Source organism: Kwoniella dejecticola, chromosome 1, assembly GCF_000512565.2.
Source record: "Kwoniella dejecticola CBS 10117 chromosome 1, complete sequence".
NCBI lineage: Eukaryota > Fungi > Basidiomycota > Tremellomycetes > Tremellales > Cryptococcaceae > Kwoniella > Kwoniella dejecticola.
Window position 1 is genome coordinate 1,799,063 of NC_089301.1, and position 25,192 is coordinate 1,824,254.

Consider the following 25,192-nt stretch of genomic DNA (forward strand, 5'->3'; position numbering starts at 1 on the left):
ATTAAATTGAGATTCCGATCCAATGCTCGAACCTGTGATGATGATACAGTCCTGCTCATTTATCTTACGACTTGCTCCGTCTTTCTCGCCTTGATGGGTATACAAAAACCTCTTGATGATGTGATGATGAGTCCGGGTATTATGCTGATGAGGGTATACGTGTCGAGAAGTCGAGAAGTTTCGATCTCAAATCGGTGACTGAAATTGACGTAGATGTTCAAACTACCTAACCGTAACCCGTTGGTAGAACAACAGATAAGCCGTTCGCTCCCTTCCGCCAATCAATCCAATTTTGCCGCTCTCCGCTTCCTCCTTGGAAATGATAACATCCTCTTTGGGGATGTTGGTGACGTTCTCATCGTCGAAATGGATCCAACCTCCTCCATCTTGCCTTGAGACAGCCACGGTGTAATGTCCTCCTGAAGCTGAGGTCCCATGGTGATATACGACTAGGTATTAATCGTCAAACCGAGTCAGCCTCGCGCTTTTCGACGATTTGCGAACAATGACACAGCGTAAAAAGCTGATCGTGACTCACCTCCAAAGAGCTTGTACTTGATAGCTCCTGCGCTCCTCCTCCCTGGCGAAACGATTTCTGATTTCACATATAGATATTAGCATCGCATCAAGCTTTAAGAAAACAATTTTGAGGTCGCAACAGCAGGTGTGGGTGCAAGTGCAGGTGCAAATGCATAATCAGAATGAAAGTACTCACCAGGCGGAACAATCAATTCCTGACCGTATGCAATCCCTTTATTCTTCTTGACCACATTATATGTCGTTCCATCATATACGAACCTTTTCAAGTGCAAGATCCAACACTGCGGGAAAGTCTCGATGAAGATCTGTTTAGTCGCTTCCACTTCCGCCTTTCGTTGGGCAGACCATACTCCGTTGACAACCTCGGGTTCCGTCAAGTGTCTGAGCGCATCTTCTATCGACTTCACGGCGAGGCTCTGGATATCAAGTTGGAGTGGTTGATAGGGTTCAATCGTCACTGAATCTTTGTTTCCTGGAGTCTTCAATAAACTTCGGATCGTTCCTCCGAATAATCTGGTTATTGCTGATTCTTTCGATTCGGTCGCTCGAACTACATGTGTCTTTTGCTTTTTGCCCACTTCCAACCAACCCGAATCGTCGCCCGCCCCGGGTGATACTGGACGTTCGATCCTGTGTTCTGCATCGCCGTTGGGCATCGAGCTTGATTTCGATACGTTCCTCGAGGTAGGTTGAGTCCGAGATAGGACGTAAAGCAGTTCTTCGTGAAGCGTGTTAAGGAAGAAACCGAGATATTCTTCGGCATCTTCTTGATGTCCACGCTGCGCTCCACCGTGTCAGCACCTCTCTTCCTGAGCGAAGCGCCAAATCCAGAGACTCACCCTCATGGAATCAAACCTTTTATTCTCCTTCATAGCGTCATACACATTTTCGGGAATGAAAGCCTCCCTTCTAGCATCTTTCCCTTTTCCTTTAGGGGTCGAGGTACCACTTGCGTTGGAACCGTTCGGTATGGGTGCAGAAGGTGGGGGGAAAGGAGCATTGAATTCTCGCAAGAAGATGATCCTAGAAGCTCCAATGAGCCTGACATTCCCTGCAAGCAGCACGAGAATCTAACTCACATGGCCTCCAGAAGAGGTGTTTTTCTAGCCAAGTCAGCCTTCAGACGCTTTCCGAGCTCTTCGAACAATTCAGTGAATGGCGGACAGTATACGAGCACTTGGAGGATCTATTGCGAAGTTTCAATTCAGCTTTTCCGCAGAGGTGACATCGGCCTCATTACCAGAAAGACTTACAGTATTGGCAAAGCACATATTCCCAGTATTGATCAAACCTCTAGGCAAGGTGGCCTGCGTGTTTTCCTTCGCTTTTCCTTTCACGCCTTCACTCAATAACTTAGCTAATTCCTCTTGAGGGGTCATACTAGCCCCGGAAGCAGCAGCGGCGGCGTAATTGAAAGGAGCTTTCTTCTTTTCTGGTGCAGGTGCAGGTGAAGGTGAGGACACAACATTGTCGGTGGTCGACGTTGGCTCCGAAGACGGTAATCTAGAAGGCCCAGCTTCATTTTCGGTGATAGGGAGAGACGCGGTAGATTTTGCAGGGGACGGAACCTTGGAAGAGGAAGAGACGGATGGCGCTCTTGAAGATCCACCGACTAACGCAGCCCAACTGGCTGGTTTTGCTTTGACTATCGGGGTGGAGATTTCGGATGAGGGTGCCGAGGTCTGGCTATCCGCCGTAGTCGCGGTGGCGGTGAGGATCGTGGGAGCGTGTACTTGGACTGAGGGAGCCAGGTTGATGAATTCGGAGGCGTCAATCTCACCAAATGCCAGCTTTTTGGCTCCATCGCTTGCCCGAGGCGAGGTTGTCCTCTTCTTTTGGTCACCCAAGGCGAATATAGCAGTTCGTTTCGTTGCCTCCTTGCTACCTTTACTTCGCCTGACAATTCTCTTTGTGTTATGAACGTTAATGGTCTCCGTCTTGACCGCGCTGGGGATGATCTTTGCCAGATTGGCTGCATAGGAATTTGATGCTTCGGAAGTATGATCGGGTCTGGCAGCTGCGAGTCTAAGTGGTCCAACGGCAACAGGGGTTATCGTCGATCTTTTCCTACTACCGGTAGTCACGCTCGTGGCAGACGAGGGCGGTCCTGACACTTGTCTCGAGCTAGATCCTTGGATGGGGGAAGTGAGGCCCACTAAGGTCTCGCCGACGAAGTTCCAACTTGACTGATCGGGAATGGAAGTGGAAGAGGTTATAGGTTCTACCGCGGACTCGACGGGTTTGGGAGTTGAGGTTGATTTAGGGGACGAGACGGTTGTGGCGGCAGTAGAAGCAGTATTAGCATCGGTTGTAATCGACACATTTGGATCCGATGACGGCGCTGTGGATGTGTTGGGTGTTTCGGATTTTTCAGGCTGTTCTATATCCACCGCATTGTCTGCATAGTCCTCGCTTTTACCTTCCGTCCGTGTACTACTCGACACATCTGCGTCAACCCTGTTTGCAGTTCCGTTCTGCGTGATCTCGATGGTGTGCCCATTCTCTTTCGGTATATCGGGCAAAGGCTCATCATTTTTAGCGGGATCCGTTGACGGTATTTGAGCATTAGATTGGAATGACGAAGGTATTATAGCGCCGTTTATCACAGGCGTAGAAGAAGGCTGAGAATTGGCTCTGGATCCAGATGCGGAGGAAGGCGTGAAAGAGAAACCAGCGGCAGCAGGGTTCAGGCCTTTAGAAACGTTTCTCATTCCGTTACCATTTGGAAGCGCCGGGTGCGCCGGATAACCGCTTTCTTGGTATCCTCCATACCCACTGTAATTCCCTTGATGAGGTTGTGGCTGATACCCTGGGTATCCGACCCCGACTCCGTACGCATAAGGGTGATTGGGTGGATAGGACGGACGAAAGGGTTGATGCGTAGGTGGTGCGTGTCCGTTCATGCTTTGTTGGTCTTGAGATGGAAATGGTGGGGGTGGAATCTGTTGCATTGGATCACCTTCTTCGGTATTTCCGTTGGTACTGGGATGGGAGAGGTTAGAAAATTGTTGATACTGATCTTGCGGAACTGGATAATGCGGTTGTTGGGGATATACACCGTATGGCATAGGTTGATATGATTCTGGATGATAGCCTCCTCCACCATAGCCGTTCTGCATCGTCGCGGGTCCTGGGCCTCCTCCACCGTTCATAGGTATGCCTGGATAGCCGCCGTAAAGATGCTGTTGGTACATTGGCTGGTAATGTGGTTGTTGCGAATAAGGTTGTTCCGGATATCGGTTGGCGTATTGTGGTGTGGTTGAGTTATATGGTGACGGACCGTTATTAGGGAGATGACGAGGCGGCTGATGCGGATAATAACCTTGTGGTTGATACATGTATTGATTGTTGGGCAGGTGTTGGGCATACGAAGAGGGTCCGGGTGAATTGTAAGGAGTAGCGTTCAAAGAAGCATATGTGGGCATAGAGGGTCCAGGTGGCGGTTGAGGTGGAGGGTTGTTCGATATCGATGGGGATGTGCTAGAATCGGGTTGCGGCTGATACGGAGTCTGAGGCTGTGAAGATGTTGGAGGTGGTAGTGCCGATGAAGGCGACATCATTTGAGCTTGCATCTATCGAGAGCATCTCTTGAGTCAGTCAAAGCTAAGGTTGGCAAAGAGGGGGAAGACTCTAGCTTAAGGTTACTTTGGGGGATGACGTTGATTCGCTCGGAGTTGTCACACGAGGTGGGATGACTGTCTGATGTCTGGACTTACGATGCTGAGAGACGAACGTAGCTCGCACTAACCGATCCTCGATGTCGATCAGAGCAGCTGAATTAGGGTCTAGGTCGTAAAGATCGGAACCGAGTCGAAGGAATGATGAGTCGTTTGTGTGAGTGGAGGTATATGAGCTATTTTGAGAAATGACAATGTTGGTAGTGCTGGTTCGACGGCACTCTTTCTGAAGGAATGTAGCAAGATACCTGGGTGTGTGATAGCTCTGTAGGTGAGCGTATCTATGCTTTTGTTCTTCTGCTCTTTACGAGATAATATATGAGCTGGAGGATATGTCGAATAGAATAGATGACCAAGTGGGATGAGGCATGGTATCATGGTAGTATGAGCGTATGAGCGTATGAGCGTATGAGCGTATGAGCGTATGAGCATGCAGCATATAGATTATCCGGTTCAATGATTATTTCTAATCTCCCTTTATCATCATTTTATCCTGCGTCTGTCTACAGTGCAAATGTCATCACGTGACATGTGAAATAATCTTCCTGGTGCGACCATCCCTCCGAAAATTGAATTTGCTGCACTTCCATTTTGAACCCGGTGAGACGAAGATTACCATAATTTTCAAGGTCCACTACTTTTGCTCCCCACATATTGCAAACATACATCCATAAATACTACACAATCCCGACTCCTAGCTCCAGACAGGTGCAGGCATCACAAATATCCGATCGACTGCAAGAAGGACGACGGTATTTTCGAAGATTATAACCCAACTTTCCTCTCAATCTCACCCTTCAATCTATAATTCGTAATGGCTTTCGGTAAGTCGAGTCGACCTGAACTTCTCCCCAAATGATCCTAAGCTAACACTCTTGCTGTTCCTTGCAGGTGATCGTGGCGGACGAGGTGGTGGTCGTGGAGGTGGCCGGGGCGGTTTCGGCGGTGATCGAGGTGGTCGGGGCGGAGGACGAGGTGGCGGTCGAGGTGGATTCGGCGGCGGTGATCGGGGCGGTCGAGGTGGTGCTAGAGGAGGTGGAGCTGCTAGAGGTGGTGGTCGAGGTGCACCAAGAGGCGGTAGAGGTGGTTTCGGTGGTGGTGGTAGAGGTGGGAAACCCGGTATGGGTAAAAAAGGACCAGGTGCCGTCACTCTGGAACCTCACAAGCACGCAGGTGTATACATCGCCAAAGGAAAAGAACATCTCTTGGTCACGAGGAATATGACTCCCGGAGAGTCCGTCTACGGTGAAAAGCGAATCTCGATTGCCTCGACCAACGCCGAAGGAGAGGAAGAGAAGATCGAGTACAGAGTCTGGAACCCGTTCAGAAGTAAATTGGCGGCTGGTATCTTGGGTGGTCTGGATAACATCTATGTGGGTCAAATTTTTCTTGCCTTTCTCACACAGTTCCACTCATGGACGAATATAGGATATAAGGGGAATCGTATAAGAAAGATGGATGCTGATATATCGGTGGATACATTATAGATCGCCCCAGGAGCTAAAGTCTTGTACCTCGGTGCTGCGTCGGGTTCCTCGGTATCGCACGTCTCCGATATCGTCGGTCCTGATGGAGTCGTCTACGCCGTCGAGTTCTCTCATCGACCAGGAAGAGAGTTGATCGGCATGGCTAAGAAGAGGACGAATGTTGTTCGTGAGTTTGGGGTGTTTTCTTTTTCCTTTCGCTTTCATTCTCTCTCTGTTCCCATCCCACCCATCTTCACCGAAACGTCTCATTTGCTTTCCTTTGGACTTGCGCAACGAAGACAAATACGAAAACACGAAAACACGAAAATACGAAGATGCGAAAGGCATATGAAGCTGTGACATGCGTCAATGTTGTCAACTAAGATCGATGCTGATAATGATACCAATCACCCACTTAGCAATCGTCGACGACGCCCGTCATCCTCAGAAATACAGGATGCTCGTCCAAATGGTCGACGTGATCTTCGCCGATGTCGCGCAGCCTGACCAAGCGCGAATCATCGCTTTGAACGCACACCATTTCCTCAAGAACGACGGGGCCATCGTCATCTCCATCAAGGCCAACTGTATCGACTCGACCGCGCCCGCCGCCCAGGTGTTCGCGAGCGAGGTCAACAACATGAGGAAGGAAGGCATCAAGCCCAAAGAACAGCTCACCCTGGAACCGTACGAGAGAGATCACGCTATTGTCGTCGGTAAATACGAGAGACATTCGGGCAATTAAACTCAACTGAACTAGACTAGACTCGGCTAAAGATCCAACCGCGTACCACAATACGGGAAGATGCTTTAGAATAGTTTAGGTTTAAGCTTGAGAGGGGAGAAGGAGAAACAAGAAAACCAAAACGACGGATTGACCATTGTCCGGTGCGAACTCATCTACACCAAACTCAGCTTCAAACATATTTATTTTTGTTCACTTCGTTTCGATCTCTGCTTTTGCTCGCACTTTCATATTCCCCTTCTCATTTCGTCGGGCTTACCTTGTATTGCTTTGATGGGATGTATGAGATGCCTTGGCTCGTGTTGGAATGCCTGTGCTGCGTGATGTGTCATGTGTGATGTGTGATGTGGTTTGTGTACTGCATTGCATTGCGTGAGCCTAGTATCAAAGGATACTCTCGCTTTTGGGGCATTTAGCAGCAGTGCGTGTTGTCCAAAATGCATCACGATCAACGATGAACGCCGGTATAATATATGCGGGGTATATGTCTATCACACCAATCCGATCCCCACTCCTACATCAAATTCAGCTCAATTCAATTGAGACCATACATCTCTTCCATCAGCCCGGTCATCCGCTTCAACTTGTGCTCAGAATCGAAATCACTACTGGTCCATTCAGTCTCTAATAAGATCTCCTCTAATTCTTCAGGTACCTCCAATTCCGCATTAGCATCATCTCCATCTGCACTTGACGAGATAGCCAAATACAATTCTTCCGAAGATATCGCTCGGATCTATTTCCGATTGTCAGATTGATATCAGTATCAGCTTCATGCTCATGAGTCGTGGATCATGGATCATGTGACTCGGTCGAGTGGTTGCAACATGATGACGTTCGTAATCTCTGGCTTCTGTGATCCTTGAATGATGAGACTCACTCTAGGGAATTTATGGCCCAAGAACAAAGGTAAATAACCTATAACCTCTGATCGGTTCGCTCGACTTGACGAAAGACAAGATACGATTCTATGTGATATGTAATCAAAGCAACCCTATCAGCCATGATCGTGCTTCAAACGTTTTTTACGCTTTGAACGATGCAACTGGGAATGAAATGAATGACCAGTGATAAATTTCCGATTTATCACACTCACAATCTCATAGAAGACGTGATTCGGTCAATCGACTTGATATTGGTTATCCCTTTACACGCTATAGCCAGTATATCGAGGATCCTGTGACAGACCAACACAATCAGCTCATGACTTTCTTCTACCGTTGATCGACGAGCGACTCAAAGTCTGGAGGCGAGATTGTCAATTCACGATTGATTATTTCCCTTTGCTTCAGCTAGAGTGACGGTCGAAACCGAATTCGAGCTCCCGAATATGCCGCCAATCGATAATTTCTGGAGAGTCTGAAGGGTAGGTATAAATATTCTATTCGAAGTGAAATTCTTCTCGAGCAGTTCCAATAGATCACTCAACACAGGTGGTATTGACTCCTTGTTGATTCTGAGGTACGCTATCAAAGGTTCACAAGCCGCTTGTGACTGCAAAGAGGCAACACCGTAAATGTTTGTCTCAGTGTATGTGTGTGCAGGTGTGGACGAGACGATATGAGATCACTCACGAGAGTAACAACTTGACTGCCTATACTCAACACCAGCCCAGCTAATATTTGTTTTCGATATCGAGTGTTCAGGTACTGCATCGACGAGGCGAACCATTCGTTTTGTGGGATATATCTGAATACATCACTACTACAAGGCCAAATGCCCGCATTGTCAGCTTCACCGACTGCACTAACACTCAACAACGAGTATCAAGCGACGACAGTCCAGGCGCACTCACATCAACCGACTCAGATCAACTTCCATACCCTCCATATGTTCCCATCCCCATCCAGCCTCTCGTAGTTTCGCCAGGGTCAACGCGGCGTCCCCTCGAACAGACTCCAACTTCTCTACACCCTGCTTGATTATACCTCCTACTGCCTCATCAAGGGTATCGGCCGTCATCAACGTTGTTGACGGGTCAAGGGTTGACAAGACTTTGCCTATTGACTGGAGAGACTGAATTCTGACCCAGGAACCTACATCGCCTCTTTGGTCCGTCGCATAATCTTCCAAGCCCCTAACCAAACTTCCGAAGATATTCGCGAATTGAGCTTGCGAAACTGTCTCATCCCATATCAGCTTCCTCTGCATCACTTGCTCTAAACGCTCGCCGAAAAACAAATCCCGAGGAAACAAAGTAAAATCACATACCGATCATCTCTCCGTCCACTCTTTGAGTTGCTATTTCACCCAAAGACCGGATTGCTGAGCGGCGCGATTCGATATCTATCTTATCAGGCTGATCCAGTAGCGCCAATAACGCTTTGATGGCTTTATCAGTCGAAGGTGAGGATGCGGGGTACCGTATGAATCCTAATGAAAGGGAAGCAGCTTGCCGTTGAGCGATTCGGAATGTCTTCGTATCGGATATCAATCTACCACAGAACAATGTTGTTAGCTAGCTGATCTTGCAGAAAAACATCTGAATCCAGCTTACTTGAGTATGTCCTTATCTGGCGAGCGAAATTCACTCAGCCTTCCATACACCTTCGCGACGGAATCATGTACTTCCGCTTCTCTTCGCTTCATCGACAAATCAATGCATTTGTCCAATACGCCTTGGGTGGACGATGCTGTTAGAACGGTCTTATCGAGAATTGCGACCAGCAGGGAGCATAGTGACGAGAGGATGTCGGCTGCTTGAGAAGAGACAAAAGATGCTGGTCTGATCAATGTCAGGGCTTCGGATATCTAAATGATCAACGTCAGCCGATTACGGCTCGAGTGCAGCCTGGGGATCTAAATCGTGATTGCAGTTTGTAATTGCTTACCTTCAATCTTCTTAGATCATGCTCTTTGAACAGCTCAGCGATCGAGCCTAGGGATACAAGGGCTCCGTGGACATTGACGCTGTCCAATGATGCCAATTCTTTCATCTACAAGAGATGTCGGTACTGGTCAGCGAAATTGAACACGTAAGGATCACAGAATGTATGAAAACTTACTTCTCGACCGAGAGAATCTTGAATATCGTCGTCACTGCCCAGCTTCAAGATACTCTGCAAAGCCTGAGCAGCCAACAAGCGCATGGGTGTATCCCAATGACGGAACGTTATATGATGTAGATGTTCCCTCATTATATCTCGATACGCTTTGTGTCTGTACGAGGAATCAGCCGCGACGTCGAGAATTTTTGTGCGGACATCTTAAATGTGGAGTAGACTCACACAGCTACAGCCGGAGCAGCGATGGTAAAAGCCATCCTCCTCACGCTGACAGAATAAAAATCCGTTTTGCCCAGTACATCGATTCCTTCCGGGTATAATCCCTATATTCATTCAACATGCTGAGCTGCATCGTTTCCAAGTGAAGCGGAATATGGTGGGACTTACGAGTCTTCCTACACCTTCTTGGAACGCTGCGCTCGCCGCTCGTCTGACTCCGACCTCTCTATCAAACAGCGCGACACATATCAAGCTCGTCGCCATGTCTTCTGCATACCCCCTCAGGGCATCCGGTGGACATGCTCGCGATAAGGACCATAGCAGATATGAGGCTGCGTCCCGTACATTTGCTCCAATGGAATGAGATGCTCGTCGCAAATCGAATGTCAAGGCCTGCGCAGATTTAACAGGTAAAACCCATCAGTTGTCAATTACATATCGAGGGATGTTATGACTCACCTTGATAACCCATTTGACAGCATTCCCAATTTCCTCGTCCCTCACCAGACCCCGCCTCGCCATTTCAGCCAACGCTAGACAGACACCATGCCATCTAGCTTCCCCTCTTGTAGATTCAAGCCCCCCGAAACCCATGGTTCCGCCTGACGTAGATGTTCCGCCCGGGTCAATGACGGTACCAAAGGAAGTCAACGTGACCGGTTCTTCTTCCGTGCCCGCAAACAAGCCGGTGACGGCTTCTACTATCTGCGAGGCGAAAGACGGCGGGAGTAACGCGGCGAGACGAGCCAAATATTTCGCAGAAGAATATCGAACAATGGTATCCTGCAATCGGGCTCATCATTCAGTTGAACCCCTCTAATCCAGCACGTGATAAGAGGGATGAGGTGATTTACCTTGTCCGAAAGTCCACCCATGAGATCATCGAGCCAATCTTCCAGCCCATCAGGTAGCTCTACATCTTCATCATCTGCAAACACTTGGATCAGCTCAAATTCATCCGATGACCTCTGAATTGACTCAATGATCTGACTAACCTTCCAGCCGTTTTCCGATCTTGGCCAACCATATTCGTCCTTTAGCTTTTACAGCCAACTTCCTGATCAACCCAGACGAGGCGGCCGTTCGTGAACCCTTCAAATGGGGTAACAGCTTATCATCCAGAAAGCTCTGAAGCAGGGGAAGGTGGTATAATTTCAGTAGGGACGGCAATAGGGCTATAAACTCCAGAATGGAAGTGATAAAATGAGTCTCGCCTTCTCGTTCATTATCGTCCATTTCCTTGTTAGACCACTCCAGAAATCCTTCAAGTCCCCTCGATGCGTCTTCTCGAGAATATAGTCGGGCAATCACCAAAGCAGCATAAGCTCCTTCTTTGCCCGGTTTGTACAGTAGTGGTGTTGATAGTAAGATCACTTGTTTGGCCAGGGGCGCTAGTTTCAGTCCAGCTGGAAATAGGATTTCTGATGAGGGTAGATCTATCCCGTATGATGTGGACAGCGGGGACTCGGTATTTGATGATAAGGTAGTAAGGTTGAAGGGAACGGTCAAGAGTAAAGCGAGCCATAGTAGTAAGACGGCGCGCAGTTCCCATGCGTCAGGTGACGAGAGTAGAGGATGATGAGGTGTTGAAGGGGTCGTTGAGGCCGATGGAGCTGTCGGGGGAGACAGGAGGGTTACTAGCATGGGCAGATTGGGTATGGAAGATGGGAAGTGAGGGACTGTGAGGTCGTTCAGTCAGCTCTGATGAATCACAACAAATAATCATCCTATCGAGGTAGCTCACCAATAGCCTTCCATCCTCTCACTTTTACCAGCCAATTGAGCAGCTTACCCAGCCTAGCTAGTCTATTAGGATTGACCGGAGTCTTGATTGGCGACTGAAATTCATCCTCGATTAAGAGGTGTAGATTCTGAGCAAGGAGATCGATAAGTCGAGGTACTATCTCGTCCAGCGAGGGATCAAGCAGACCAGGTAAAGGGAGGTAATAATCCAGCTAGTAACGCATCAAATAAGCCAAAAGTTCAGAAGATTGCATGACATGAGGCTTACTATACTGCCTAGTGAGTTGAGCAGAACTTCCTCATCCTCGTCCTCTCTACTCGTTGATCCCGCAGTGATCTCGATCAAGCAGAACCGATTCAACAGTCCGAGGAACTCATCTCGGTGGGCGAAGTGGGTATATGCGGGGTCGGATTCGTCTTCCAGAGGTATAGCGGCGAGATCCTTGCTCATACTGCCGCAGCCTCAGGAATTTGAGCTAGACTAGATTCAGACCTTTCAAGGCGAACATTCGCTGCGAGTATGCTCTAGCTTTTCATATCTCAAAGCAAGTCTCCACCTTCACTTTTAGAGAGCATGAACGGACGCTTGGACGCGCTTCGAACGAATTTACCGACGGAAAACGAACATTAGCCTTGACCACGTGGTGTAGAGCTCGAGGTGAATCATCGGACGATGGTCGATCCTTGCGGATCCTCGTCGAAGGATGCAGAGACAGAGAGACGGAGACACATTGGTCTGGCAGGATGGGCGGTGCAGCGATGCATGGGAATCAGGTGCGGGAGTCACTGCGTGTAGCAGCGCCAGGAAAGTATCTCGTCAGCCTCACCATGCAAGCACACGACAACGAAGCGGACCCCTCCGAGAAGGGCAAATCAGAAAATCAAATTACGCTTTTGACGAGACGCGTCTGGGTGGAATTTGTCTGTGCGCAAATGACCAGCTCGAACAAAAGCAAATTCATCTAATCTGTTCGGCTTCATCTTCACTGCTTGGTCTTACCCCATCTTCCTTCTCTCAAGTGACGCGAAGACCGCTTCAGACACCTCATCAGTGGACATGCCCATTCTAGAAGCTCCTGCCCCACCTCGACCCGGGTCTCAGTCACAGTCACAGCCTCAGTCTCTCTACACCGGCTTTTCCACCTCGCATTCAATGCAGTCAATGGCTTCCTCCTCATCGTACGGATACACAAATGGTCACGTCAATGGGGTCGAGGCAAGCTACATGCATGCTGACAATGAGCAAGAGATGACCGAAGACTCGGAAGCGGAAACCGAAATAAGCGAGGACGAAGAAACTTTATACGATGTACACAGTCAGTCCTCGTTGCTTCGGTCTCGCTCTGAATCCAGATGCCAGGTCGAGTATACGTAGGGGACTTTGAGCTCATGTATCTTGATTGCATTGCTTCAGTTGAAGTGAGATTATCACCGAACTCAGCGATGCCTCCTCATCATATACCTTATATGGTGAAAAATTATATCACAGATGGTATAGAACGCTTAGAACTAGGGCAATACCTAGCCGGATGGCGAAGCGATTCTGAGCTGTGCGATCATGTAGCGAGTATATGGGTGGAGGAAGGAGGTAAGCTCCGCATTCTTCCGTTCACTTGTCTGATGTCGAGTACTGAACAGCTTATATGCTGTAATCATTTTAGACCGGCCGACGATAGATGTCAAGGATGCCAATCTGCAGATACACGTCTATCGTCTGCGGCGGACAGAACAGATAGCTGATTTCGATAATGACCTGGAAGGTATGCGTCACAGATTTCAGATTCTGGCGCCGTTCGAAAAGACGTAAATGACAGCTGACAATGTAGTTTAGATACCGATGAATCCGAATCCGTTTCGGCAGGATCAATGAGGATTCTGCCTTCCGCGGAATTGGATGGTTTATGGCAAACGTATGCTTCTTCTCTCCTTTCTCTGCCCAAGACTGCGTTGACATTACACGAGCTGACGTTAACGATACGGGGTCGCTCAGACTAGTATATTCAAATAATCTCAAGACTCGCTTGTTGAATTATTGCTATTCAACAACGTATTTCTCGGAGAATGAGATAGACTCCAATGTGATAGCTTGGAATCGGTAGGTCTGCAGCTCCTCTACGATCGTTCATGATATATGGGATAAGCTGACTTGCTCGACGCTACAGAGTCATGCTCCTTCATGGACCGCCAGGTACAGGTAAAACGTCTTTATGTCGAGCCTTGGCGCAGAAAATATCGATACGGATGAGCGATAGGTATGTCCTTTCTTATGATGGGTGTGTCGACTATTCTCACGGGCTGATTATTTCGTCATGGTCGATCAGTTACCCCAGGTCAAAATTGATAGAGATCAATTCCCATTCGCTGTTTAGCAAATGGTTCTCCGAGTCCGGTAAATTGGTGCAGAAATTGTTCGATACCATCACCCTAGAAGTGGACGATGAACAGCAATTCGTCGTCCTAATGATAGGTCAGCTCCGTCCAATCGTTCCACTTTGAGTGATGCATCTAGCTCATTATGACGGGTCTACAGACGAGGTTGAGAGTCTGACGGCTGCTCGGTCTGCTGCTATGACAGGCAATGAGCCATCCGACTCCCTCAGGGTGAGTCAGCTGCATTTTGCAGTGCGATGAACAACAGAGCAGCTGACAATCGTCAACATAGGTGGTCAATGCATTATTGACACAGCTGGACCGACTGAAGACCAGGAAGAATGTTCTTGTCATGACTACTTCTAATTTGGTAGATGCGATAGGTGAGTCGCTTTTTCCCAATTTCCTAATTTTCCAACTGTCTGACTTCCTGGTTCCACGCCTTGATTCGGAGGCGTTGAGTGTCCTCGAGCGTCTCATGGGATTTGACTGAGTCATTCTTGTTGATTACCGCAGACGAAGCATTCATGTCCCGAGTCGACATGCTAGAACTCGTACCCCTCCCACCGCCTGAAGCCGTCTACTCCATACTGAAGGGATGCGTAGAAGAAATGATGTCTAAGCAGATGATCAAGTCGAGGAGTATGTTGAACTGGGCTAGAGCAAATGACTACTCGTTTACTTGGGAAGGGCAAGACGACAAGTCTCGGAGGTATAGTGGTGCTTTAGCCCAATTAGCTATCCGATGTCATGTGAGTGTCTTTGGTATCGATACCTTAACTTCGCTTCGCTTGCCTTTGCTTCGCTTGGCCCATAACGAGGTTTCACTTACGCTAGTCATCACGTTTGAAAGCAATGAGATGGAGATAACAGGGAGGCTGTGGAGCTGATTATGATGTTGCGCGAAAGTAGGAATTGGAAGTCTCAGGAAGGACATTAAGGAAATTACCGGTCTTAGCGCACACTAGGAAATTATCTCAATATTCAGGCGGTCAGAATAGGAGGAGACCACTGGGAGAATGGATATCGGCGATGATGGAAATTGTGGAATCGTTTGCTCCTCTGAAATCGAGGAATTCAAATCCAAGATCAAGACTATCCATTAATGATGACGATCAACGGGGAAACGAAATGCAGGTACAAAGTACGAAGGTGAATGGACATCATCAGAAGAGCTCAAGTGTAGTCAGTATAGACAGAGGGCATATAGGACAGTTGATAGCTAGTAAAGGAGGGAAAGATATCAGCGGGGGCGAATAGAGGAGGAGTCAACGTCAATGCCAATATGGACGATTGGACATATCGGTCGCATTCTTATTCTGTACCATATACCATATAGCATTTGCATGGACGGGGACGGTGTGACTTTCGCAGAGTGATGCGTGTGAGGGTTTGATTATGTATTTCAGACACATGCATATTTACGATATGCTACAAGTTCAGCGTTACTCTCATCTGACTTACGTTAAATTAGAGCTCTAGCTTCTTTCCAACTTTCTTCTTCGTCTGAATCTTCGTCTTCGTACGAAGTTGAGTTTGAGATCGAGTTGGAATTTGGATTCGAAGTCGGGTTCGATACATCTGAGCCTTCGTTAGGCTGTACATCAGCCGCACTTGGATCCCCCATCAGATCAGCTGCACTTCCAGGCGTCGATGCGGTATTTTCCAGTACTTCCCACTCTTCGCCTTCGCCTTCGCCTTCACCTTCTGTTGCCCCGTCTTCCTCGCTGTTGTTCTGTGCTTGGAGCCTGGCTTCCACTTCGTCATGAACATTGGTCAAACTAACATCGTGATCGGTATCACCATCCACATCTACAAAGTCGAGTCTTCTATGACTGGTATCACTCCTCTCCCGGAAATCATCACCTATATCCTCTGAGATTGAGCGGGAAGAGCTTTGTTCATCATCATTATCCTCTTTCTCATCTTCCCGCATTATTGAAAATCCCTCTTCGCTTCATCTCTCGTTTTATGTGTATCTTGGTCTGTAGGTTTGGGTGTACTTTTGGCTTTCTCCGTCAAGCGACTACTCGAAGTCAACGTCGTCGAACTGGATATATTCGATATATTCCTACTTCTCGCCGAAGGAGTCGTACTTGCGGGCGCGAGTGATCCTGTACTACTGCTCATATTGGGTTTCGTCGTACCCGTACCCGTACCCGTACCCGTACTTGAGACACGACTTCGATTTGATACTATCGAGCGTGTCTTCGCACCTGTCGGCGTTGTTGTACTTGTACCCGAGGGAGGTTTTAAAGTTTGTGAAGAAGTAGGAGTGAGTGTCGTTTTGCTCTTTTGCCTTTGTCTTTCCGCTGAGGATGTGATTGTGGTTCTCGGTGTACTAGTTGACGTGCGAGGAGTTCGTGCAGGTGCCGGTGCATGTGTAGACTTAAGTGTGGGTACCGGTGATGGAGATGGAGATTGAGAATTTGCTTTTCCTTTGCCCTTGTCTTGTGATCGTGAGACGTGTTCTTCTTGATCCTGATTCTGATCTTGATCCTGATTCTGATCTTGATCCTGATGAGGATCTTCGTCCTCTTGAGCTTGGGCCAGAGCATCCAGCCGCGCATCTTCTTTCTCCTTCATCTCCTTCTCGAACTCCTCATTCATCTCTTCCGCAGTGAGGTTCATCTTATCTATCCATCTTTGCAAGAGGTTCGCATTGTCCGTACGTAAGTTGGCGTTTTGTTGAGCCAGTGAAGAAAGTTCCAGGTTGAGCGATAGGACTTCATCATTCAGTGTCTACACCAATCAGATGATGTGAAGTCAGTCAGCCAAGCTATTCTGTCCACTCCCATAATGACTTTGATCCGTTTGATCTGGAACATGACTGAAGTAACAGTCGGACACAAACCCACCTCCATATCCTTGTTTCGACCCCTCCAACGCTCTTCCCAATCTCTATCTTTCCTATACGCACTATCCCGCTGATCTCGCAGTTCGCGCATCTCATCGCGGAGACCTTTGACCTCTTCGTCCCGGTCTCGGAGGGCGTCGGCCATCGAGAGTTGTTTATTCTGCGAGGCAGCTTGCGTGCGGTAAAGCGTGGACAGTTCCGAGCGGAGGGAGGTTAGTTGGGCGTCAAGATGGGTTAAGAGAGCGGAAGAGCTGTAAGCGACCGACTGTCACTTCAGCACATTATCCTGTGGAGAGTCTCCCAGCTATCGTCCTTTATTTGTGGGCCACGCAGATCTGTTAATGGGAGATTACGCACCCTTCAGCAGAGGACGGCCCACCACCGCCAGTCTTCAACAAAGCTCGATTCCGCACTTTCAGCTCCCGGGTCGTTTTCGCCAATCGTCGGTCTATTCAATTTGGCACGGCACATGTTTCAGTAAAGTATCAATCTTTCCATGTCATTTGGGAACTGTATTTTCGATTTTCCACTCACACTGGTCGACTATATCCTTGTACACCTCTTGCTCCGCTTGCTGAGCCATCAACCGCTCTTTGATGGTGTTCTGCCATTCTGGCGGACCGTGAGCGAATGTGGACATGATGTCTTATCGCGTCCAATGAATTCGGCCTTCCAGGTGGACGGTCCAAGTGCGTAGGTCGAATGGGTATCAAAAGTGTTGACTGGTGAATGTTGTCTTGCTTTATCTGGACACTGCATGCATACCTCGTAGACAACATGGCGTATCGTGGTTGTAGCTTCAAGTTACCCGGTTCAAGCGGTCTAAGCTGTCATACGTTTCAAGGCGGTGATTCCCGCCTTCTTCCTTGTTGGTGATAGTTACCCAAACGAGTAAATATGCTGTGGTAGTGCACTCTCCGCATCACGCATTGAGCCCGCCCTTGGTTGATCCATTATCATTAATCACTTGCCACCTACGAGTAACTACCTATTTGATCATTCGACTCTATTGATAATCGCACATACAATTATACTTGACACTACCACCTTCATTTGAACTAGTCTATCATCATGGCATCCAGAAAGAAGGTCTTGTTGAAAGTGAGTACAGTATCCCACCCACCCTCAAGGCTCATTCAGCATCATCGGGTTATCCCGAACCCATGACCCCTTCTCCATCTGTCGCAAGTCGGAGCTGACCTCATCTTTCGGACAGGTCATTATCCTCGGTGATTCCGGGTAAGCTTCGTGATCATCGCAGCTGTACCACGAATCGCGCTACATACGAGATGCTATCAAATGGCGGCATGAACGATCTCCATTGAATAGGGCTGATTCTTTTTGACCGCGCAGGGTTGGCAAGACATCGCTCATGAACCAATATGTCAACAAGAGATTCTCCAACCAATACAAAGCTACTATCGGTGAGTTCTTATCACCGACACTTTCTCGTCACCTCTGAGCTCTGTCGCGTAGCGAAGTGTAGCTAATACGTCTTATCTCTCATAGGAGCCGATTTCTTGACTAGAGAATTGGTAGTTGATGATCGAGTAGTCACCATGCAGGTAAGTCTATTCAGCTGCCGCGCACACTCCATACCAAAAGGAGTAGCAAGCTGATTGACTATATCATATACTGTTCATACAGCTCTGGGACACTGCAGGACAAGAACGATTCCAGTCTCTCGGAGTAGCCTTCTACCGAGGTGCCGATTGTTGTGTCTTAGTGTACGACGTTAATAGTAGTAAGAGTTTCGAAGCGTTGGACGGATGGAGAGATGAGTTCTTGGTTCAAGTAAGTTAACCGTCTCATCATTGTCTGCGCCGCTTCAATTAGCATACGTCGTCATTCCTGGTTCGGGTGGTCTGATGACTGATGCACGCGCGTAGGCCTCTCCGCATGATCCAGAGAACTTCCCCTTCGTAGTTCTGGGTAACAAGATCGACATGGAAGAATCCAAGCGAATGGTGAGTCCAGAAAAATCTCGTCCACCTCAAAATCACATTCTGCGCCTCCACGAGACCCGATGCTGAATCCAGGAAGAACGCTGACTCTCACTCTCGCTGGCAGGTCTCGCAAAAACGAGCAATGACATGGTGTCAAGCCAAAGGGAACATACCATACTTCGAAACTTCTGCCAAGGAAGCTATAAATGTCGAGCAGGCTTTCCAGACGATCGCCAAGAACGCATTGGCTCAAGAAGCCGAGACTGAGTTGTAAGTGTAATACCGTTTACAAGACATAATAACCTGCTAACCACACCCCTGCTTCTCACAGATACAACGATTATCCCGATCCTATTCGAATCGATTCTGAGAATTCTCAAAATTACGGATGTAATTGTTAGAGATCAGCCTTACTCCCTCGCGTCAATTACCTTCGCGCGTTCTCCTCCAGATCCATTCTATCACTATGTTTATTATGTTATACCACTTACCCCTCCTTAATTTATACTATGATATCTATCACCAAGTTAGATGAATGCTTTTCGTTCTCATTGTATATGCAATATTTCATCTCAACATCATCATGACCCAATAAGCTATTGAGACAGATACAACAGTTATATATCGCTATATGAGGTCACAGAGCACTAGCAATCGATTGCGATCACGACTAGAGATTTGCGCATTCACAATCGCATCCCGACACGGGGCATTTGGAATGTGGTAATCCACCATCTAGTCCTCCTTCGAACCACGGTAAAATGTGACTCGCGTGGCCTAAGGGATGATAACATCACGAATCACGATCAGCAACCACGCTTTCAATCCGACTTAAAACAGCCGGGCTTGATCAAGAGTAGCCAGATTGTAAGACTTACCACCGTGTCGACATGATAAACAACAAACATACGCAGCGTCGATCGTGTCTATGCGAATTGCAACTCGATCAATTTCACCTCACTTCCGCAAGGCGCAGAATCCTGAGTGAAACTTACCCGTTATATGCTCTGGACGATCCTCAGGTCCATCTCCGTTCCCATTCGCAGGTGGCGGTCGTTGCGGATCGACGTGCATCAGGCCTAATAGAACGCACCATGTAAAACCCAAGTCGTTGAGATGGATCTTTGCGCGAGTGCACGGAGAAAGAAAGATGAAGAGGGACTGTACTCACAGATCACACATCGAGGCAAAGCAGCCGAGCAATACATGCACGTGGTAGTCTATGACTCAAATTCAGTCAGCCCATAAATTCATCCTCGAAATCCTCAATTAGGTCGATAACACTTGAATGCGGCTCACCCTTTCACTAGGCCATCCTACGTTAACATTCCCCCTTATAGCATGTTTCCGATGCAATCTAGTTTCCGTCTCTTTCGATAACAGGTTGTTGCACCTGTTTACGCCAGTGAGTCAATCCGCCGTCTCGTCTACTTCGAGTGAATGGATAACTTACACTGGACATCTCTCTCCAACTCCACCCGCTTTTAGAGATACAGCCCCATCACTTTCCAAATTGGAAGTGGAACCGGTATTCAAGTTTAAGGATCGTGCAAGTTCTCCTGAACGAATATCAAATTCGCATCGTTCACCCCACATCCCCCACGAATCCAACATATCCCTATACGTCTCTTTCCACCGGTTGATAACCCCGATCTCATTCTTATTCAATTTACCCAGAGGGAACAGACACGAGATGATCGATACAGTCTGAATATCCCCCGTTCGGGCCAAGTATCGCGATAAGAGCGAGATGGCAGGTGCTGAGAGGCCTGTCAGGCCGAGTAAGTGCAGAGAGTTTGATCGGGTCAGACGACCTAATCGACCCTTCAGGAATGCCGAGAACTGAGGCATCGGATCAGACGATGTGTAGTCAGCTTACACCGTTGAAGCCATATGATTGTTGGGACGCTCATCGGATGTGAAGGTTGCGATATCGGGTGGCAGGAGCTGACTCACCTCGCGATCGTCCAGATACTGTATACCGACCCCGATCCTATCCAGAAGCGGGATCCCTTCTTCCTCAAGGACAGACTCCCAGTCGTCCCCTCCTATCCTACTCAGAATAGATCTGACAAACGGATCATCCACCCGGTTGACAAGTCCTTGCCAATGCGAATTGAAGAATTCCGACCCCCGAGCCGACGCGGACTGGGTCATGAATCCAGCTATGGTTGATCCGAGTAATCTGTGATGTTGATCTGGGCGAGACGAATAAGCGCATATCAGAATTAGTAGTATCATACGGATATCAGATGCGAATGACCATGACGTCGAAATGTCGGAATGACAATGATGAAATGCGCAAATACTCACCCTCACTCGCCATGAGTATCGATACTGTCGCAGCTTCATCGCCTGCGAAGTACGCTCTGAAAGCTGCCTTTGTCCTTTGACCACTTTCCACCAACCTACATGACGTATCAAATCCATGATCAGCATCACTTCCACCTCCACGTCCAAAGCGAAGATGGTCACTTGACTCACTTATTCAGCTCGTCTTTAGCATTCTCGCCATTCTCGCCGCAGAGGGTCAAGATCAATTTCCGCATTTCCGTCTTTTCCCCTCCTACAGCAGCTCTGACCGTTCCCGGTCTTCCAATTCCACCGACCTCCTTCCGGCGCCCATTTAGCATCTCAACTGCACTGATATACTCTCTATCGATGTCCGAGTCTCCTCCTCCCCGCCGATCGGAGGCTTTCCGCTCGCGATGCGGGGCAGTTGAGCCTGGCATGGGCGAGGAGGAGTGTCTTGAGTGTGGCGGGACGGGAGTAGACGATTGAGTATGGACTTGACTCTGACTTTGAGATTTCAACGATGTCCATGCTGCAGATGCTGATGATTGGCGTAGAGGTGGGTGATGTGCGTGCGGTGCGTCGGTGAGTGTAGCTGCAGAGTATATGGACGTAGGTGAAGAAGGCTGAGTCTGGTCGTTTGAAACTCCGAACCATGTTGGGTAGACTCCATGGTGAGTCAGGTTGTAGCCTTTGTAAGAAGATAACGGCGGCGCCATGACATGTGTGAGATCTGCGAAACGACAAGAAGCCTCAACTTCAGCAGGTGTGCTTCGTTGATCAAAATGTGTACTCACGCTCGATGAACTCCCATATGCCCGCTAATCGCTCTTTACCAGGATGACGAGTCGCGATAGCAGCGTTCAGCAGCAGCTTTAGGAAAATCATACCCTCAGTACAGGGCCATCTGCTTGAAAGAACGGATGAGGGTATAGCTCACATCATCTAAGCCATAGCCTTCCATTGCTCTTCTTCGCATGACTACACCAACATCGCTTCCCAGCGTTCTTCGCCACCCTTCCCAGCCTCCAAGCAGCTGTTCATCGTCATCCACTAGATCCCGCTTCTGCTTGCTATCGTACCACTCCCTCAGTCCAGATATACTGCCGTACGGCGTCCGTTCGCTGGCGGGCGTGACAGCTCCATGCAATGGGAAGGGCGTTGGCGAGTTCGATCGCGAACGCTCAGCTATCAATTGAGTCACCCTTTCAGGAGCGAGCTGGAATCGGTTTGCCCGATGGATAGGCTCAGGCTCCTCGATGTCTGTACGTTCTCGTTCTGTGCGCTTGGTAGTTGGCGATTGAGGTGTTTCGGATTCTGTCGAGGGAGGTGGGATTTCGTCTGGATTGAGATTTCGTAAAGACGGAGTCAGAATCGCTAAGTCGCCTTGAGGCCCGGTTGCGAACTGCATGATGCCCGTTAGCTGACTTTCTGTGCCTTAGAGCGATAAAGGGGGAAAGACACCGAGGTCGTACGTATCAGGAAAACGTACCACCGGGGCAGCTCCAATAGGACCTATACCGATCGTGCCGTCCTTCAAGACGAACATGACGTCTCCTTGACCTTTTTGAGAGGGAGCGAAGGAGAACGAATGCAGATTTTGCCTCGGCTTCACAACTGTGGGCATGAAGAGTTAAAAAGTCAATCGCATCGCACAGCCGTCTGATTGTACTCACTCTGCTTCATTCCTCCGAGGACAACCCATTCTTCAACAACCTTTTCCTCCTCGACTCTCTTTCCCTCCACTATCTCCCACAGTCCCACACCTTTATCCCTTGTCGCTACACCCAATAAGCCTTCTGCATCTTTCTTCCATTCCAGATTGACAATTCCCCCTGCTACGTCGAAATTTAGTATCTCTTGTCCTGGCTTCCGCATATCCCATAGTCTCACTATCGAATGTGTATTCGCACCAGCAGGAATAATCTCGTAACTTGCAAACATCCCTTCTCTCCTCTCGTTCGGTGTCAAGCCATACACCGCTCTAGTATTCCATGAATAATTCGACCCTACAATCTGGTTGGAGTTCGCTGTTTGAGACTGCGTTTGTGATTGTCCCGGTACGGCAGGCGACTGGATACCGGGTGAAGGCTGATTCTGACTTTGATTTTGATTGGAATTTGAGGGAGACCGTAGATCGCATAATCGTATCGACTTATTACTCACCGAGACCAACAACGAATTTATGGAGTTGGGTAAGAACGATACCGAGTTGACATTCTCGGAAGGACAATAATGTTGGATATGCCGAGGCTCCGAAGTGATATTGATCTTAGCTGTTAGATTGGTTACTTCCAGCCTGTTCTCGAGGGACGGTCTTTCCCATTTTTCGTCGCCGTCAATGGGTATCTGAGAAGCGGCTATGGCGTCTGAGATATCCCATATCAACAAGGAATACTCGGATCGATGCTTCTCGTATCCCGTAGCCAATATATTAGGGTCCAAAGAAGAGAATGCGATTGATGTGACGGGACGAGAGTATTTGACGTTCAGACTGGCGATTGTAGATGATTGGCTCGAAGTGGAAGTGGAGTTTGAGGTTGTCAGGGGGAACGAGAGGGTCGAGGGGGATAAAGAATGGATGAGGGTCCGACCGGTAGACAGACCGGTAGCTATGATATTTCGATGAGTTGGTAAAGGGGACCATGCCATTGACTGAAATTGGATATGGATCAATTAGCTATTCCGAACGTTTGCCTATGCACACGGAGGTAGAGAGAGAGGAAGAGGTGATTGGACTGACCCGTATTTGACCAACATCCGTTTGAAGTCCGACCATACCCATCTCTCCTCTCTGTCAATCACATTGTCGGCGCGTCAGCTGATCATATGAGAATGTCTGATCAATGACTCACATCCCTTCGCCATTCGTACATCTTGATATCCCCAGCGACATTCTGCGAGACTTGACCTCCGACGACGAACCGAGGCGGAAAGGTGGAATGCGGATCTGGCAAAGCTATGCGCCGTATTTCAGATGCTGACATCGTTACTAATGCTCCCTCTAGACGCCTTTTCGCTCGATCGGTCGATCCGGCGCTTGAAATACCGGGTTAAGTGAGCACAGATATACTATGCGAGGATGATGTTGTTGTTGGAATGACCCAACAGCCGGCAGCGAAAGCAGCCAAGTTTACGGTTAATCGGTTCAGGCACGGTTCATCCCAAAGATACAAAGATAAAATGGTCCAGGTTAAACGTCATGACATATATGCTCTGATTCTCATTCACCAATGGAAAACCTGTCCGGAGCAGTTGCACCTTGAAGAGGAGACAAGACCCCTCGAGCCCCAAATCAGTCGCACGCACCGCTCTCCAGAATCGGAGACAACTCCCATCGGCTTCCCGTTTTACAAATACAGAAGCGATCTCACTTCTTTTCGTCAATCTGAAAAATGGTTAACCCCGTCTCGACTGGCAGGATGGCTGCAGGACCAGCGGAGAGTGTGCAACCGTGAGTGACAGCCTGTGCCTTCATGAGATCTTGCCTTCGAAGACGTATCAACGTGCCATACTGAGACCGTCTGCGCGCAAGTTGGAACGAGAGTGACATGACTGACCAGCGTTCGATTCTCCAGCGCTGTCCTTTATAAACTCATCATCTTCGCTGTAGCTATGGCAGTAGTGCCCATAGGAACATACTATTTCGTTCTTAGCTATACAAAAGGTATGTTATGGCATCGAAAACCTGCTTTGAGAGACCTCTGTTGTCACAATTTTGACTCGATGATATAAATGTTGATCTTGGTATTTGCAAACATAGGAAACACCATCGCCTCCGCCATTGCAGCTATCATCACTGCCAACTTGGTACTTGTGGGATACATCATCGTTGCCTGGCTAGAGGACTCGCAGGGTGTATCACCGCCGGTCAAAGGTGCCGTAGGGGAGAAGAAGGATAAGTAAGGCAAGGCTAGGCATGGCATTTATAGAGTTGTCACACAGCATTTATAAGTGGTACGCGTTTCCCAACTCCTCGCCTACTCAGCAAATCAATCATGTATCGGGAGACACGCCGCCATCGTTCAGCATCTGTTGATGGTCAATAAACAAGCGTCCGCGCCATGTCATGTACCCCTTTCAATCGCGATCAAACCGGATCAGCCCACATTAGCGCGTCAGTAGATATTTGACCAGACCGTTTAATGACCATGAATAGTCCATATGCGCTATCGCTCGACTCTGGTGAGGAGTTCAGTAGTCATTGTGATGGAGACGATCTGCATGCAGCAGCTTCTCATACTTGACACGCACAAGGTCTGAGTGTCTCGCTACCATACCATCTATTTTTGGTGTCCGATACAACTTGTCAACAAATTCGTTTCGTAAATT

At 48.4% G+C, this 25,192-nt stretch overlaps 8 protein-coding genes across 8 annotated transcripts; 4 read left to right on the forward strand and 4 right to left on the reverse strand.

Annotated features, from left to right (window-relative positions):
* Positions 1–222: 222 nt before the first annotated feature.
* On the reverse strand, positions 223–4,097 carry I303_100677 (uncharacterized protein; the record flags this gene model as incomplete). Its single annotated transcript, XM_018404052.1, has 6 exons — positions 223–449; positions 539–595; positions 716–1,319; positions 1,380–1,563; positions 1,620–1,726; positions 1,794–4,097. The coding sequence occupies 6 exons, from the start codon at positions 4,095–4,097 to the stop codon at positions 223–225; spliced, it is 3,483 nt and encodes a 1,160-aa protein (XP_018266706.1).
* A 934-nt stretch (positions 4,098–5,031) lies between these two features.
* I303_100678 (rRNA 2'-O-methyltransferase fibrillarin) lies at positions 5,032–6,428 on the forward strand (the record flags this gene model as incomplete). Its single annotated transcript, XM_018404053.1, has 4 exons — positions 5,032–5,041; positions 5,109–5,590; positions 5,705–5,870; positions 6,103–6,428. 4 exons carry the CDS (start codon positions 5,032–5,034, stop codon positions 6,426–6,428), a joined length of 984 nt encoding a protein of 327 aa, XP_018266707.1.
* Positions 6,429–6,963: 535 nt separating this feature from the next.
* I303_100679 (uncharacterized protein) lies at positions 6,964–11,846 on the reverse strand (the record flags this gene model as incomplete). Its single annotated transcript, XM_018404054.1, has 17 exons — positions 6,964–7,164; positions 7,309–7,396; positions 7,525–7,605; positions 7,696–7,922; positions 8,003–8,132; positions 8,224–8,548; positions 8,640–8,863; positions 8,926–9,179; positions 9,260–9,364; positions 9,434–9,587; positions 9,656–9,756; positions 9,821–10,045; positions 10,112–10,435; positions 10,507–10,580; positions 10,648–11,331; positions 11,397–11,607; positions 11,664–11,846. The coding sequence occupies 17 exons, from the start codon at positions 11,844–11,846 to the stop codon at positions 6,964–6,966; spliced, it is 3,591 nt and encodes a 1,196-aa protein (XP_018266708.1).
* Positions 11,847–12,452: 606 nt separating this feature from the next.
* I303_100680 (uncharacterized protein) lies at positions 12,453–15,025 on the forward strand (the record flags this gene model as incomplete). The annotated part of the gene is made up of 11 exons (XM_018404055.1): positions 12,453–12,711; positions 12,810–12,983; positions 13,057–13,155; positions 13,227–13,305; positions 13,386–13,490; positions 13,558–13,647; positions 13,717–13,862; positions 13,926–13,996; positions 14,058–14,148; positions 14,282–14,517; positions 14,678–15,025. The coding sequence occupies 11 exons, from the start codon at positions 12,453–12,455 to the stop codon at positions 15,023–15,025; spliced, it is 1,698 nt and encodes a 565-aa protein (XP_018266709.1).
* A 205-nt stretch (positions 15,026–15,230) lies between these two features.
* Positions 15,231–17,262, reverse strand: I303_100681 (uncharacterized protein; the record flags this gene model as incomplete). Its single annotated transcript, XM_018404056.1, has 5 exons — positions 15,231–15,640; positions 15,769–16,507; positions 16,624–16,873; positions 16,980–17,070; positions 17,157–17,262. 5 exons carry the CDS (start codon positions 17,260–17,262, stop codon positions 15,231–15,233), a joined length of 1,596 nt encoding a protein of 531 aa, XP_018266710.1.
* A 431-nt stretch (positions 17,263–17,693) lies between these two features.
* Positions 17,694–18,969, forward strand: I303_100682 (uncharacterized protein; the record flags this gene model as incomplete). Its single annotated transcript, XM_018404057.1, has 8 exons — positions 17,694–17,723; positions 17,839–17,861; positions 17,976–18,046; positions 18,132–18,187; positions 18,270–18,416; positions 18,512–18,589; positions 18,693–18,838; positions 18,900–18,969. 8 exons carry the CDS (start codon positions 17,694–17,696, stop codon positions 18,967–18,969), a joined length of 621 nt encoding a protein of 206 aa, XP_018266711.1.
* Positions 18,970–19,238: 269 nt separating this feature from the next.
* On the reverse strand, positions 19,239–23,847 carry I303_100683 (uncharacterized protein; the record flags this gene model as incomplete). The annotated part of the gene is made up of 15 exons (XM_065968168.1): positions 19,239–19,345; positions 19,447–19,494; positions 19,564–19,647; positions 19,740–19,788; positions 19,868–19,961; positions 20,022–20,410; positions 20,525–20,766; positions 20,882–20,976; positions 21,053–21,593; positions 21,658–21,733; positions 21,801–22,265; positions 22,353–22,477; positions 22,537–23,515; positions 23,604–23,654; positions 23,716–23,847. The coding sequence occupies 15 exons, from the start codon at positions 23,845–23,847 to the stop codon at positions 19,239–19,241; spliced, it is 3,477 nt and encodes a 1,158-aa protein (XP_065824240.1).
* A 408-nt stretch (positions 23,848–24,255) lies between these two features.
* Positions 24,256–24,766, forward strand: I303_100684 (uncharacterized protein; the record flags this gene model as incomplete). Its single annotated transcript, XM_018404059.2, has 3 exons — positions 24,256–24,314; positions 24,439–24,527; positions 24,624–24,766. The coding sequence occupies 3 exons, from the start codon at positions 24,256–24,258 to the stop codon at positions 24,764–24,766; spliced, it is 291 nt and encodes a 96-aa protein (XP_018266713.2).
* Between the last annotated feature and the right edge of the window lie 426 nt (positions 24,767–25,192).